The sequence below is a fragment of the Lentinus tigrinus genome (assembly GCF_003813185.1).
Source record: "Lentinus tigrinus ALCF2SS1-7 unplaced genomic scaffold L226scaffold_1, whole genome shotgun sequence".
NCBI classification, from domain to species: Eukaryota; Fungi; Basidiomycota; class Agaricomycetes; order Polyporales; family Polyporaceae; genus Lentinus; species Lentinus tigrinus.
The window spans coordinates 3,030,691-3,045,055 of record NW_027137910.1 but is presented as its reverse complement, the minus strand read 5'-3'; the positions used below and the strand labels follow the sequence as shown (position 1 = coordinate 3,045,055).

General features: G+C 55.3%; 6 protein-coding genes across 6 annotated transcripts; 3 read left to right on the top strand and 3 right to left on the bottom strand.

Moving 5' to 3' along the window:
• Window positions 1-641: 641 nt before the first annotated feature.
• L226DRAFT_450374 (uncharacterized protein) lies at window positions 642-4,644 on the top strand (the record flags this gene model as incomplete). Its single annotated transcript, XM_067674944.1, has 12 exons — window positions 642-780; window positions 1,288-1,423; window positions 1,480-1,926; window positions 1,981-2,064; window positions 2,120-2,492; window positions 2,569-2,640; window positions 2,695-2,723; window positions 2,775-2,838; window positions 2,891-3,027; window positions 3,084-3,170; window positions 3,230-3,881; window positions 3,949-4,644. 12 exons carry the CDS (start codon window positions 642-644, stop codon window positions 4,642-4,644), a joined length of 2,916 nt encoding a protein of 971 aa, XP_067543320.1.
• Window positions 4,645-4,750: 106 nt separating this feature from the next.
• Window positions 4,751-5,133, top strand: L226DRAFT_36399 (uncharacterized protein). The gene has a single exon (XM_067674244.1). It carries the CDS (start codon window positions 4,856-4,858, stop codon window positions 5,045-5,047), a length of 192 nt encoding a protein of 63 aa, XP_067543319.1. The 5' UTR covers window positions 4,751-4,855; the 3' UTR covers window positions 5,048-5,133.
• L226DRAFT_497862 (ClpP/crotonase) lies at window positions 4,887-6,402 on the bottom strand. The gene is made up of 7 exons (XM_067677633.1): window positions 6,158-6,402; window positions 6,077-6,103; window positions 5,910-6,019; window positions 5,635-5,852; window positions 5,296-5,567; window positions 5,182-5,239; window positions 4,887-5,129 (listed from the first exon to the last, which is right to left on the bottom strand). The coding sequence occupies exons 1-7, from the start codon at window positions 6,247-6,249 to the stop codon at window positions 5,055-5,057; spliced, it is 852 nt and encodes a 283-aa protein (XP_067543318.1). The 5' UTR covers window positions 6,250-6,402; the 3' UTR covers window positions 4,887-5,054.
• An 895-nt stretch (window positions 6,403-7,297) lies between these two features.
• On the top strand, window positions 7,298-8,737 carry L226DRAFT_607816 (kinase-like protein). The gene is made up of 2 exons (XM_067685859.1): window positions 7,298-8,075; window positions 8,132-8,737. Exons 1-2 carry the CDS (start codon window positions 7,502-7,504, stop codon window positions 8,692-8,694), a joined length of 1,137 nt encoding a protein of 378 aa, XP_067543317.1. The 5' UTR covers window positions 7,298-7,501; the 3' UTR covers window positions 8,695-8,737.
• A 516-nt stretch (window positions 8,738-9,253) lies between these two features.
• Window positions 9,254-10,549, bottom strand: L226DRAFT_450754 (uncharacterized protein; the record flags this gene model as incomplete). The annotated part of the gene is made up of 5 exons (XM_067674970.1): window positions 9,254-9,487; window positions 9,550-9,878; window positions 9,942-10,035; window positions 10,099-10,379; window positions 10,444-10,549. The coding sequence occupies 5 exons, from the start codon at window positions 10,547-10,549 to the stop codon at window positions 9,254-9,256; spliced, it is 1,044 nt and encodes a 347-aa protein (XP_067543316.1).
• A 991-nt stretch (window positions 10,550-11,540) lies between these two features.
• L226DRAFT_607814 (uncharacterized protein) lies at window positions 11,541-13,426 on the bottom strand. Its single transcript, XM_067685858.1, has 6 exons — window positions 13,364-13,426; window positions 12,952-13,314; window positions 12,607-12,887; window positions 12,458-12,551; window positions 12,076-12,404; window positions 11,541-12,015 (listed from the first exon to the last, which is right to left on the bottom strand). Exons 2-6 carry the CDS (start codon window positions 13,055-13,057, stop codon window positions 11,776-11,778), a joined length of 1,050 nt encoding a protein of 349 aa, XP_067543315.1. The 5' UTR covers window positions 13,058-13,314; window positions 13,364-13,426; the 3' UTR covers window positions 11,541-11,775.
• Between the last annotated feature and the right edge of the window lie 939 nt (window positions 13,427-14,365).

The window sequence follows — 14,365 nt, the reverse complement described above, 5'->3', positions numbered from 1 at the left end:
ATCTGGTTGCGTGCATCGGAATTTAAATTTGCGTGGGGCATTCGCTGTAGTAGCCTTACGTAGATCACCCAAGCAGTGCATAGGCAGAAACATAGGATGAAGAACAGACTGATGAAACAGGATAAGTAAACGGGTAAGAAGAACGGGAGTTGCATATGGATGATGGCGAAGAAGTGATGGCGCGACCGCGACGAAGCTCTAGGGCAGGCTTCGACGCGTCGTCGATCCCGCCACAACGTCATCCACCGTGAACTCTTTCTAGCGCGACTCTGACGAGACGACTATACGCATCCAGATATCTGCTGTCCTTTCTCTACGCTACACTCCATGCGACTGAAGCTTGCACTAGCGAAGTGCAGGAGGCCGTCGGAAGTGATACGCTGCGGAAACTGAAAGCGAGATGCTGCCATGTTCGCTGCCGTGGCGTCTAGGGTGCGCCTGACCTCTCGTCTCTGATCTCGTCGGAGTCGACAGGCGGGTTCTGATTCAAGCTTACGGCAGTCCACCATTCCTAGTCGACCATATGCATGACCTTCGCTATGGCGCTGTACGTCCGTTCTTATAAAGACCCGGAGAAGGCTTGTGTCGCCCGTGACGACCTTGCACCCCTCCGCCTCGTCCTCCGCTGGTTGCTCTTCACTATGCTCGCGACGTTCTTCGCGGGCGTCCTGCTCGTCGGACGGACCTTTGGACGAGACTATTCGTCACTTTCGAGAGCACTCCTCGGCGACAGTGTGCTCGAGGACCCGACTCTCTCCCACAATGTCTCCTCGTGTCCAGGTATGTGAACTCTTTGCGTTGCATACTGCGGTCTACGTTGCTCGAAGAGAGCTACGTCTAGCTGGAGGTTCTGAATTTCTCGATGGCGTCACCGTCCCCCTGCATTCTTTCCGGTCCGGTTGCATACGGACATATCTTATTATTAGCCGTTATATGGCGCAGTCCTGTTTCGTACCAAAAGGCATGGAAACGAGACACAGAGACGATACAGGACCATGCCTGTGTGACGTGGTGACTTTGAGGCATGAACCTTTTCGCCACATAGACGGGTATGGAAGCTGCTCATGGGTTCCGCTGCCAGCCCATTCCCGTCTGTCAACCCATAGTGCGATGTGCCGCTCCGGACTACTGGCGGGACACGTTTCACTGTCGCGTCTTCAACCAAAGGACCTGTGATCCCGTAGCAATGTTCATGACATAAGTCATCACTAACCCACACGTCTGGATCTGAGACTCTTCTGGGTCTGGTTGCAAACGGACACCACTAACGCCCTCCGTCACACACAGGCTATACCCTCTCTTCCCTGCAAGAAACTGACACGGGTCTCACGGCGCAACTCAGTCTTTCTGGTGACGCGTGCAATGCTTTCGGCCACGACGTTGCCAACCTTACCTTGGAGGTCACGTACGACACTGAAACCCGGTAAGTAGGCCGAACACCGAAGTCTGCGGTCCAAGTTCCTAACGCTTCCTGCGCAGTTTGCATGTGAATATCTACGACAATGTGAACTCGCAATTCACGATCCCCTCCTCCGTCATCGAGCTTGCACCCGGCTCGAACGACTCCTCACTGAAGAACAACTCGGATCTTGTGTTCAACTATGAGTCGTTTCCCTTTGCATTCTGGATCACCCGCCGTTCCGAACCAGATGGACAGCCTCTGTTCGACACCCGGATCTCCTCTCTCCCTCAGACGCCCATACCCCCGGTCAGATCTACAGACAACAGCACCGCGCTCGATGGGTTTCCCCTCGTGTTTGAGGATCAATATCTTCAGCTGACTTCTGCGCTGCCGCTCGATACCAATGTCTATGGCCTCGGCGAAGTTATATCCAGCAGCGGCTTCCGTCGTGCTGTTGGCCCGGGCAATGGTACCATTCAGACACTCTGGGCGCGCGACATTGCTGACCCTGTGGACGAGAATGTGTAAGTACATCGTCCGCTGTGTGCACCTGTCTCTAGCTCATAATCTTGTAACAGCTATGGATCACATCCGATTTACCTAGACCACCGCTATAATGCTACCACGAACACGTCTCAGTCGCACGGCGTTTTCCTTTTCAAGTTTGTGTTGTATTCATCTTGACTTTCCTCATCAGCCACTCATCGTCTCCCACAGCTCCGCCGGCTCCGACATTCTGCTCCTCACGCCCCCATCTTCCAACGTCTCCCTCATCGAGTACCGCCTCCTCGGCGGCACCCTCGACTTCTACTTCTTTTCTGGGCCCAGTCCGCAGAAGGTCATCGAGCAATATGGCGCGCTTGTCGGACTCCCGACCTGGCAGCCCTACTGGGGCTTCGGCTTCCACTTGTGCCGGTGGGGGTACACGAACATCACTGTGACGCGTGAGGTAGTGCAGAAGATGCGCGACGCGGATATCCCGCTCGAAGTTATGTGGAACGACATCGACTTGTACCATGCTCTCCGTGACTTCACGAGCGACCCGGTCAGCTTCCCCGCGGATGAGATGAAGAGCTTCATCGAGGAGCTGGTGAGTTTACCCCTGGGGTTCTGAAGTAGAGGCGAGGCGCTGGGTCGCTGACTGTTGACTTGTTCTTGTTGATTAGGCGTCGAAGAATCAGCACTACATACCCATCGTTGACGCAGCTGTTGCGCACACTGTCAACGACACAGATATTGTTAGTTCGAATGGCTACTTTTGAGTCCTTGTCGTACTGATGCGCTGTTCGCAGTATGACCCTTACACTCGTGGTGTTGAGATGTGAGTCTTGACCTCAATGCTCACCATGTACGCGAGCTCATGAGGACTCAGGGATGTCTGGATCAAGAACCCGGACGGATCGGAATACATCGGTCAGGTGTGGCCTGGATACACTGTATGTATTCCACCTCCAACGATGTACACAAAGCTCATCCCAGATGCCTCAGGTCTTCCCTGACTGGTTCTCCGAGAACGCGACCGCCTTGTGGACAGAGGCACTCACCAACTGGTCCAACTCCGGTATTGAGTTCTCGGGCATCTGGCTCGACATGAACGAGGCTTCCTCGTTCTGCGTTGGATCCTGGTATGTCTGCGCTCCTGAGGTATGTACGAGAAAAACAGTGCTGACTTTCGTGATAGCGGAACCGGCGCCGACTTTTCCAACACATCCGTGCCCTTCCTCCTTCCGGGCCAACCGGGCAATCTCGTTTCGAGTTACCCTGAAGGGTGAGTGCAACGTTAGCGGCGACGCCTTCCTACGAAGAACTGACGTTCTTCCCGCTTAGCTACAATGCGACCGTCTGGGGACCAAGCGGAAACATAACTGTCGGTGGCACATCGACGTATGGGAACAACTTCGGTCCCGTAGGCACCCTTTCCAGGCGCGGAGTCGGCGCTGGCAACCAGACGGACGTCGACCTCAACTACCCACCATACGCTATCCACAACGGCTTCGGGCGCCTCGCCGAGCACACGCTGGCGACGAACGCAACCCACGCCGGGGGCTACGTCGAGCTGGACGTGCACAACCTGTGGGGCCTCATGGAAGAGAAGGCGACGCACCTCGCGCTGCTCTCCCTGCGCAAGGGCAAGCGCCCCTTCATCATCTCGCGCTCGACGTTCGCGTCCTCGGGGAAGTGGACGGGTCATTGGCTGGGCGACAACTTCTCCCTGTGGGAGTACTTGTACTACAACATCCAGGGCGTGCTGCAGTTCCAGCTCTTCCAGGTCCCTATGGTCGGCGCGGACACGTGCGGGTTCAACGGCAATACGGACGAGGAGTTGTGCAACCGCTGGATGCAGCTGAGCGCGTTCATGCCGTTCTATAGGAACCATAACGTCATGGGAGCGATCTCGCAGGAGCCGTATGTGTGGGACAGCGTGGCGAACGCGTCGCGCACCGCGATGCAGGTCCGCTACAGCATGCTTCCTTATTGGGTGCGTCCCTTCATGTTACGCTGGTTATCGAGTGTGCATTCGAACTGATGGCATTCTTCGATTACAGTACACGCTCTTTGCAAACGCGTCCACATATGGCACGCCCCCTGTCCGCGCACTCTTCTTCGAGTTCCCCAACGAGCCCGAGCTCTTCGGGATCGACCGGCAGTACCTCATCGGCAGCGACATCCTCATCACGCCCGTGCTCACCCCAAATGTCTCCACCGTCGACGGCATCTTCCCCGGCCGCGGCTCCGTCGTCTGGCGCGACTGGTACACACACCAAGTCGTCAACGCCACCGCTGGCGCGAACACCACCACCTTGGACGCGCCCCTCGGGCATATCAACGTGCACGTCCGGGACGGGGCTGCTATCCTCCTCCATGCCGAGCCTGCGTACACCACGGCGGAGACGCGCGCAGGCCCGTATGCGCTGCTCGTGACGCAGGACGCGAGCGGGTACGCGTTCGGGACGGCGTATGTGGACGATGGGGAGAGCGTGCCCCCGACGCCGCACACGACGATCACGTTCCAGGCGCAGAAGGGCCAGCTTGCAATTAGCGCGACGGGGGACTTTACAGTCCAGCAGAAGTTGGATACGGTCACAGTGCTGGGTGTTGGTGCGGACAAGCCGGGGAGGGTGCAGGTGGATGGGCAGGACGTGGATGAGTCGAGTTGGGAGTTCGATGCGGGATTGGAGAGGTTGGTTGTGAAGGGGTTGGGTGTGGACCTGAATAAGGGGGCGTCGTTGACCTGGGCGTAATGGGTATCGGGACATGTTGGATATGACTCGATGACTTGACATTCTGGATGGTATCTTTTGTGTGAATACCGCTGGTATTCTGGCTGGTGGATTGTCCAGCTGCCGCAACACAGCAATCAGCGTGGGAGTCTGGACAACGAGTTCGGGAGTCGCGTTAACCTTGTTCGTGCAGTGAATCCACCCGACATCCTATTGTGAACAGTGGTGGCGTATGCAAACACCCTCATCAGACGTTCCTCGTCCTGTGTCATCCGCGATTAATTCCACCACAGCGGCGGTCCAAGGGGAGGTGGGCATATCAACTGTGTCTTTGTTACTTGTGGTAATCCATCCTTATACATACAGAATCCGGACATTGGCACTGAGCAGGAGACGCGACGAAGAGGAATGTCATGGTATCTGAGTCACTGCTACAACTTCGACCCCAGATTACCGAACTTCGGCTTCGTCTTGCGTTTGATTGCTTGCATAGTCTCAGTCATGTCCTGGCCATACCATGAGCCCAATCCAGCTGCGATGACCATGTCAGAGACGTACCTGCGTCTGCAGCATAGCCGAGTTCCAGACTACAGTGTACTGCAGGTTCTCCTTGACCCTAAAGATGATCCGAGTTAACACTACATCAGACTCGTATAGGCACTAGACACTCACGAATGATCCCTTGCATGAAGCAGCAGGTGCTTCGTTCCCAGCACAGCGACGGGCGACTTCTCAGCAATCAGCTTGGCCGTCTCCAGAGCTGCAGCGACGACCTCGTCGCGACCGCCCTGTACGACACGCGACACAAGGCCCATCTTCTCCGCCTCAGCAGCGGAGAAGTTGCGGCCTGTGAAGGCGAGCTCGCTCACGAGGCTCTGGTTCCCTGTGATCTTGGGAGTCCGCGCGAGCGTCCCGATGTCCGCTGCGAGGCCGACGTCCACTTCCTATTTGTGAAAGAGAATGGCCATCGTCAGGGGTCGTGGCACGGAGTCTGAGATACTTGGAGCTCACCTTGATGGAGAATACGGTGTTTGAGGCGGTGTAGCGAACGTCGCAGGCTGCGATGATGTCAATCGAAAGCCCGTACGCTACACCGTGCGTCGCCGCGATGACAGGGTACCGGCAACGTTCCAAAGCAGAGATGGAGTCCTGGAACGATGTGATCGTCTTTTGCAGTTCGAGAGCCTTTCTCGCGGCATCTGCTGCGTCGGAGAATTTGAGAGCACTGACTGAAGGAGACCGCGGTGAGAATTGACTACGACTCAATAGTAGCGAAATGGACCTACAGTCGATGCCCGCACAGAAGAGCTTAGGCAAAGCGGAGGCAAGGACCACCGCGCGTATCGAAGGCTCATTCGATATGGCGTCGAAGACGTTGCCTAGTTCTACCCAAAACCTGTTATGCGCAATGTGAGCATGATACCCATGGTTGTCTTCGCTTGGGGCGACCTACGGCTCATGGAACGCGTTGACTGGGTTACTATGAGAATGTCAGAGTTCATCCGTTGTGCTGAATGTTGGCTCAGAGGCTTACCGCTCTAGTTGCACCAGAGCAACGTGAGGTGACGGACATGAGACCTTGGTGAATTGGCCAGAAAGGTGGCTGTAGGGGTCGGAGGCGGACATGGTGGTGTGCGAAGTCAGAAGTTTCTTCTGCCACGTCAGTGAAGGATACAAGACAAGCTGCAGTATGGGACCGTCGTCGCGACGTCTACACTAGTGAACAGGTGAGAAGCAAGGCTACGGCTCGCCCATGAACGGGCCGGTAGAGAAGAATGTGATTCGGGCGCAGCGCGCGAGTGCCGCAGAGAGTAAGGCTGTGCTGGCGGTCTCGACGAGTTGATACTAGCGTCTACGCAATGATCCCTCCTCCTCTGAACATGTCCATGTCCATTAGCAGCGCGCTATTTAACGTAACAAATTCCTACTTGACAATGGTACAAATTAACATAAATGATGATCTGTGACGCCCCGTTCTCGCGCAGGCAAAGGGGGTGCGTAGTAGACGACTATGGTGAGGAGCAGGGTGCGTGTTCTTCCACTATTCTTTATGAATGTGCGATTGACTATGAGGCGATCAGAACTAGGATCTAGCTAATCAGCGTTTTCGGTTCTTACAGCAGGGAATCTACCAGAAAACCGCGCACCATGTCCGCTTGCGCGCAATGGATTAGAGCCTGCCGCCGCCTTCCGACTCGGATCGTGGCTGCGCGTTGCTACGGACCATGGGCTATTGGCGTTTGTCAGCTGTATTGGGGCCTGTCCCTAGTGAAATAGCTTCCTCAGTCCAGATCTACATGCGCACCTAGCCGCATCGGCGAGAAAGAGGAGCCAGGTGAGGTGGATCCAGTCTCGACTGCAATTCAGAGTCAGTCGTAGACACTGTTCACCACCGCTTGGCCTCAAAGATTGTGTCAGCTGCCACGTTGTGCATTCCAATGAGCGTATGTGCTGCTCTCACCTCTGCCGGAGCGAACGCTCATCCGACCCAGTTCCTCACTCGTTTTCCAGTATGGTCAGAATCCAGATCCCGCATCTCAATTCAGTCTAGGGGACTAGGGCTGTCTACTGGTCAGTTGCAATCGAGCCCTTTTATGTGGACTGGATCGTAACTCCGTCCCTCGGGAACACCTTCGGAGCGCAATAGTAGGTATTGGTCCTCGGATGACCCACAGCATGCTCTGCCGCGCAGAGGACACATCCGATTCCGAGGCCGAGGCTCTGGGAAGACTGGTCGCAAAATGCATATAAGGAGGCCGACTCTCTGCTCAAGTTCCCCATCCTTCCCATCCTTCTTCATCCGTTCCTGGTGAACGCATTACTAGCGCTGCGCACTTTTGACATCACGTTCTTAACCACACCCTCTTCTTCTTTCACGATGTCTTCCGCTGCCGCTTCCCTTCCCGACTTCACGGGCTGCACCATTGGCGAGTACTACGAACTTGACGAGGTCCTCGGCTCTGGTAGCTTCGGCGTCGTCTACAAGGCGGTTGACAACCGCCAGTCTCCCGACTCTCCCACCCGCGACTGCGCCATGAAGATCATCCAAAAGGCTGGTCGCACTCCCAAGGAGCTCGGAGTCATCCGCCGCGAGATTGCCCTTCACTCCATCGTCAGCGGCCACTCCAACATTCTCACCATCCACGATTCGTTCGACGATGACGAATACTTCTACATCATCCTCGACTACTGCCCTGGTGGCGACCTCTTCTACCATATCAACGAGGACGTTTACATGGACAACGACGAGCTCCTGCGGGGCGCGTTCGTCTCCCTCATCGAGGCGGTCCAGTACTGCCACGAGCACAACGTCGCTCACCGCGACCTCAAGCCTGAGAACGTCCTTGTCAGCGAGGATTGTTCGAAGGTCTTCCTTGCCGACTTCGGCATCGCTACCACTAAGCGGATGATCGACGAGCACGGAAGTGGTACTGCCATCTACATGGCGCCTGGTAAGTTACTCGTCTTCCCAAATTGCCAGTGACCCCTGCTAACCACGCGCCCACAGAGTGCCATGGCACGCTCTATGGCTACCAGCCGTACAGCACCCGCACCGCGGACATCTGGGCCCTCGGTGTCATCCTCGTCAATATGATCACCGGGCGCAACCCATGGGAGAATGCCTCGATGAAGGACGAGGACTTCGCCCAGTTCGTCGATAATCCCAACTACTTCTACGACACCTTCCCTCTCTCCAAGGGAGCGTGCGACATCCTCCTCGACATCTTTACCCTAAACCCCCTCCAGCGCATCTCCCTACGCAGCCTCCGTGATGCTGTGATGAATCTGGAGACCTTCTTCCGCTCCCAGGAGGAGATTGACTCCCTCACCGAGACTGAGAAGTCCGGCAAGTCAACCCTCGATGTGCCGGACGTGCCGCCTGGCCTCTCTGCTCCCAACACGCGCTGGAGCGACGATGACGACGACGATGAGAGCCCACTTGTGACCCCGGAGGGTACGACTTCTGGCAAGCCGTTAACCACGAAAAAGGTGGATTGGGAAATTGGGGCTATGGCGCAGCGGTTAATGGCCGGTCATCATCGTCTTGAGGAGCACTTCGGCTTCGCTTAACCACTGTATGCTCTCACTCACACCACACTCGTCGACGCTGCCGGCACCGTCATTGCCAACCACTATCATTATTCCTATCTATATGCGTTGCACCTAGACGATCGTGTCTGTATGAACTAGACCGCGCCTTCGGGCACACTCAATGCATCTTATCCGTCATACAAATTCTTAGGGCAGGAATGCCTTTTGAGCACCCATGAGGCAGTGAAGGTTAGTATGCGTCTAAGCGGGACTTCGAAGATGACCTACAAAGTGGTGGTTAAACGGAGAGCAACTCTGTACTGAGGCCTGAGGCAGTACCCCGCAAGGTCCTGTATCCATCGTATACCACACCACACTACCTATTGCGAAGTCGCATATCATTATTACTATCTTTATACGGGAATCGGGACAGCCGTATCTCTGACACACTAGACACTCCTCTGGAAGGAATTGAATGGAAACCACTGCACATCACATTTCACTAGCAGGCCATATCAGACATTGACACACCATAAACACAACGGTAAGTAGAAAAACCGGTAGACACACGTGAAGGATGGAATTTTCGACCAACGCGTCACTTCTCTTTCTCCCCAAGTTCTGGAGCTTCTACATCTCCCACAGCATCGACGCCAGTTCTAGAGGAGTCCACGGTAAGCTGTAGGGTCGCCGTACCGCCAGGCCGTCTCTTGCCGTCCGAGCCATTCTTCGTGTTGAATTGCATGCTCGTCAAGGCGGCCGTAGACATCGTCTTCTTCGTCCACGCTGTACCGTCCGCGACTCGATATATGATGAGATACGTTGCGACTTGCTATACAACCATTAAGCAGTCAGCAGGAACCCTCTTGGACGACTCGGGTGACGACAACTAACCTGTGCCGCCTGAGCGAAGCCCAGCCAGATTTGATTGATGGGCTTGTTAAGAGCGTACGAGACGAGGAACGCGATGGCAAAGCACGAGTACAGCGCTGCGGACTCTACGATGAGAGTCGCGAGCGAGAGGTACTGCTGCGCGTGCTCAGGAGGAAGGTGCTCGAGGTGGGTGCGACGGTACATGAGCAGACGGGCGACGATGAGGGCGGTGAGGATGATGTTCACGCCAAGAGAGAGGGTGTAGTACGCCGTTCCGAACGCAAGTGGCTCCTTGCTATACATAGAGAGGCCGGGATGGCTGGACTGCAGAGTCCAGAGGGTGCCCATGACTGTCGCGGAGGAGCCATCGTTAGCCGGGATGTAACCACTTCGTTACAAGAGTCACAACGTACCGAACGACGCGATCAGCAAGATGAATGGGAAAAGCGTAACCGCATAGGCAATGTACAGCCCGGAGGCGTTCCAGATGACCCAGCAACGCCAGAGCTAGAATACGAATACCTATGTGAGCTCGCTCAATACAATCTGAACACGACGCGGTGTGCTTACCACCAACAGGTCACACAAGAAGGTGATGACGAACAACGTCGCGTAGAACATGACATTGATTGCAAGACTTTGGGTATCCAGGAAGTACTGCCACGGGCCGCCGGGATAGTTGCGGTTGTCGATGTAGATAACCTGAACCGTGCGTGCTTGGACGATGCCGAAGATCGTCTCAACGATCAACAACAGCGTGATATAGCAGAGCAGCAGGGTAGTCTTCTTGCCCCGCTGGCGTTGCTTCCAGAGGTACAGCGCGCACGATGCCCAGAGCACGAGCTGGACACCTGGAAAAAATGGAAGTAATATCAGCACTTACGAGCGCGTCGAGAGGCTGCCGCTGCGACGTACCGTAGCCTACCCCGGATATGTAGTCGCCAGCGAGAAAGAACCGTTCGATGTCGATGGTCGCCTGGTCTTCAACGGGCCCATAGTACGGCTTCGACGTGTCCGCCATAGCGCTGTGCAAGAGGAAGTGTCGAGGTCGTCGTCCTCCCAGGATGTGTTTGTCACTGGGTGGATACATTACGACGTCTTGGACTTTATACTTGCCTGGGAGGAAGACTGACCTTCTCCCATCGCCAGAGCGCAGCCTCGCTCATCAGGAGAAGGACCGGCGCCGGTCGGAGAGAAGTGTGCGGGCCTCAGAAGCGCACAAACCCCGACCAATATGCCCTGTGTCAGGTGGCTTCCGAAGGTTGTGCCAGCTTGCCAGGTGCAGTCGATCCACAGGGCCAGAAGGACAACGACGCTGCGAAGGCGGCTCAGGCTGCGGATTCGCGCCATGTATGAGCCGTTTGAGCTGATAGGCTATTGCAGCCGGAATTCCAGCAGTGCTGGCTCGGCCCCGAAGGTAAGACGTTAATCTGAGCATGTCACGGTCTACCGCATGCGACTGTCGAGGGTGCAAGTCGATCAATGTCGTGTGGAAATTGGAACCAGACACAGGCACTTTCGCTGGTACGTGAAACAGCCCCCCCAAAAGGCTGATCTATGGATAATCAGCCACGGGTGACACCTCCTTGGAAGAGACTGGAAGAGGCGAGGAAGATGCGTCACGCCTGCATCAACCGCGTGAGAGGTACCGGTGATAGAAGTGGAAACTCGTCGCCGAACGTACTAGAGTTATGCTGTCCTGCAGCGCCTTGCGAAGTACTTGTCATTGTCAAGGACCTGGCGGCTCTTCGGGAAGGGGAAACGGAGACTATACTTAGAGCAGGGGGCGGGTATACTTGAAGCTAGATTGGAGCGGAGATGTGGAAGAGTATGACCTGGGAGACGTTTGATACGGCCGGGACCGGTCGATACATCTACCAGCACGCCGGTTAGGACAACGAGAAGCTGATACTGACTTGCGCTGGACGCACAGACGATGTAAGAAGGGCTTACTGGGCTTCAGACTCGACGACGAGGCGCGTGTTGGTAGCACTGGTGGCGGTCCGAGGGCAAGGTATTCTTCGGGCGCTCAAGCTCCCTTTCCGATGCACTGTGACTACATATTGAGGGGTAGGTACAATAACGTACATAGATGAATACAACTACATATCGCACGAAAGTGCGATGAGTATACAACAGAATGGGAAAAGGAAGGGGGGGGGATGAAACTTCTGAACCTGTCTAAGTCTTCGACCTGACGTGCGAAAGCAAAGCAAACGGATCCGGAATAATGATAGGGAAAACCGACTAAACTGCCGAGGCGATCTCCTCCTCAGAGTCAGACTTCGACTCTGCGACAATCTCAGACACGGAGAACTGGGACGTGAACTGTACGTTCGACGGCCCCGTGCGCTTGAGATCCCGCTCACCCGTACCCTGGGCGCGCGGTGCAGCGTTGAAGGAGGTGAGTGTTTGCGACTCCATTGCATTGCTGGTCCAGGCCGTTCCCATTGCGACGCGGTGGATGATGAGATAGGTGGATATTTGCTGCATGAAATGAGATGAGTGAAGACTCTCCCAAAGACCAGCGGGCAGTACGGTACTCACCTGAGCTGCCTGGGCGAAGCCGAGCCAGATCTGATTGATAGGCTGGTTCATCGCGTACGAGACGAGAAAAGCGATGGCGAACGCGGAATATAGGGCGGCGGACTCGACGATCACCGTAGCGAGTGAGAGGTACTGCCTGGCATGTTGCGGAGGCAGGTGCACGAGATGCGTGCGCCGATAGATCATCAGCCGTAGGGTGATGAGGATAGTGAGGATGATATTGAGTCCAAGCGAGAGGGTGTAGTATGCGGTCCCGAACGCTAGCGGCTCTGCGCTGTACATCGAAAGATTGGGCTGACTAGACTGTAGCGTCCACAGAGTGCCCATGACTGTATAACACGAGTTAGCTGAAGTCTCGTGCGGTACTCAATCGTCAACCTACCAAACGACGCCAGGAGCATGACGCTTGGCAGAGCGATGACGGAGTAAGCAATAGCAGGTCCGGAGGCGGTCCAGACTACCCAGCATCTCCACAGCTGCGGGTATGGTATGAGAGATAGTAACGGCACGCGTGCGGAGTAGTGTGCTCACCACAAGGAGATCACAAAGGAAGGTGATAATAAAGAGTGTGGCGTAGAACATGACGTTGATCGCGAGGTACTGAGTATCAAGGAAGTACTGCCATGGACCTCCAGGATAATTGCGATTCTCAATATAGATGACTTGTACTGTGCGAGCTTGGACAATGCAGAATATTGTCTCGACCACGAAGAGTAGGCATAGGTAGATGAGAAGGAGAGTAGTCTTTGGACTGCGTCGTCGTTGGTTCCACAGGTAGCGTACGCAGGACGTCCAAAGCACGAGCATAATTCCTGTAGGTCCATATGAGTGCCCATTAGTCGGTTAGTCGGACAAGACATGACAGCTGTCATTTACCGTAGCCTACGCCACAGACGAAGTCGCCGGCGACGAAGAACCGTTCCAGATTCTTGGTGTACTCGTCTTCATCCGGTCCATAGTACACGCCAGGCTGAGGAGACATGGTCGCAAAGATTGAAGACCGAGCGAGCTGGCGTCGGGTATAAGGAGCTCGAGAGGGTATGTACACGGCCTGGATGAAGGCTCTGGAAAACCTCGAGAGGATAGGGGCCAAGCACCCCCGGCACTGAGTTTATATCCATAATCCATGTGCTCCGGGTCACCAGGCTGGCGAGCTGGTACACGATCGAGAACAGGGATTGGACGCAGAGGAGGCCACGGAGGCCAGACGATCGAACATCTGTCAAAAATCCGGCTAGTCTGTACAAGCGATGTCAGGGCAGTTTCAAGTTCCAGCCAGTGCCGTTACCTGCCGTGAGCAGAGCCCCTTGCCGACAGCGTCGCGCTTGCGTTTTACAGATTAAAGTAGAGGTGAGACGGATGAGCAACATAACAGTTGTATAGATTCTGGGTAGATATTGCTCGGTGAGAGCGTCGACTAGCAATATGTTGTGTGCCAAGAAGACCGTTATCAGACGATGCCCACCGACTCGGAATCAGAATATGCAACCGAATCACCTCTTGTGCGGCACAAGCCTCTACAAGCCTCCCACCAACACTGAACCCGAAGCTGCACATGTGTGCCTCTACAGATCTCACTGGCTGAGGATGTGCATGATGGATCTGGATGAGGGGTGCTGTTCCTGACTCGGCGAACTCCGGGATCTACCGTAGTACCAAGTCAGGGTCCCTCTGCGTGATCGTCTCGCCTAACTCAGTATTTTCTCGCCTTCCAATAGGATCGACATAATGAAGTCGCCAACGCGCTCAGTACGGTCGGTTTGTTTCGGCCACTGACCAATAGATTGGTTGGGTACTTAATATTAGGTCCTACGGCTCGGGTTGCGGCAGACACTCATTCCCGCCGAGCGGTATCCGGGCGCAGCCACCAGCGTCAAGCCCTCAAAACGGAGTAGACAGAGTGGCCAGGACGAGCCCAAGCTCGAGGGTAACTTCAATTGCAGCACATCTCCTCTCACGCCAGCATTTGAACTGCGGCACAAGGATTCGTATGAAACTCATCTATCATCACCTAGAATTTCTATCCATCCTAGGTACGCTTAAGACGTTTCAAGGCTGCGAACTCTTAGGGTCGATCCTTCCGATTGTTACCTGCGGCTGCGGATCCCTAATCACGAACTTCAGGCCCCTGTCAACGCCAGCGCGCTCGCAGACTAGAACGGCACTTTCTGCCAGGCCTATCAGCGGATTGACATGCACACTCAATAGGCCGTGTCCAACGGGTACACCCTTAGGGAAGGAAGTCGTCCACTCGCAGCTTCTAAGGATCCTGAGGGTAGTAGATCCGGTT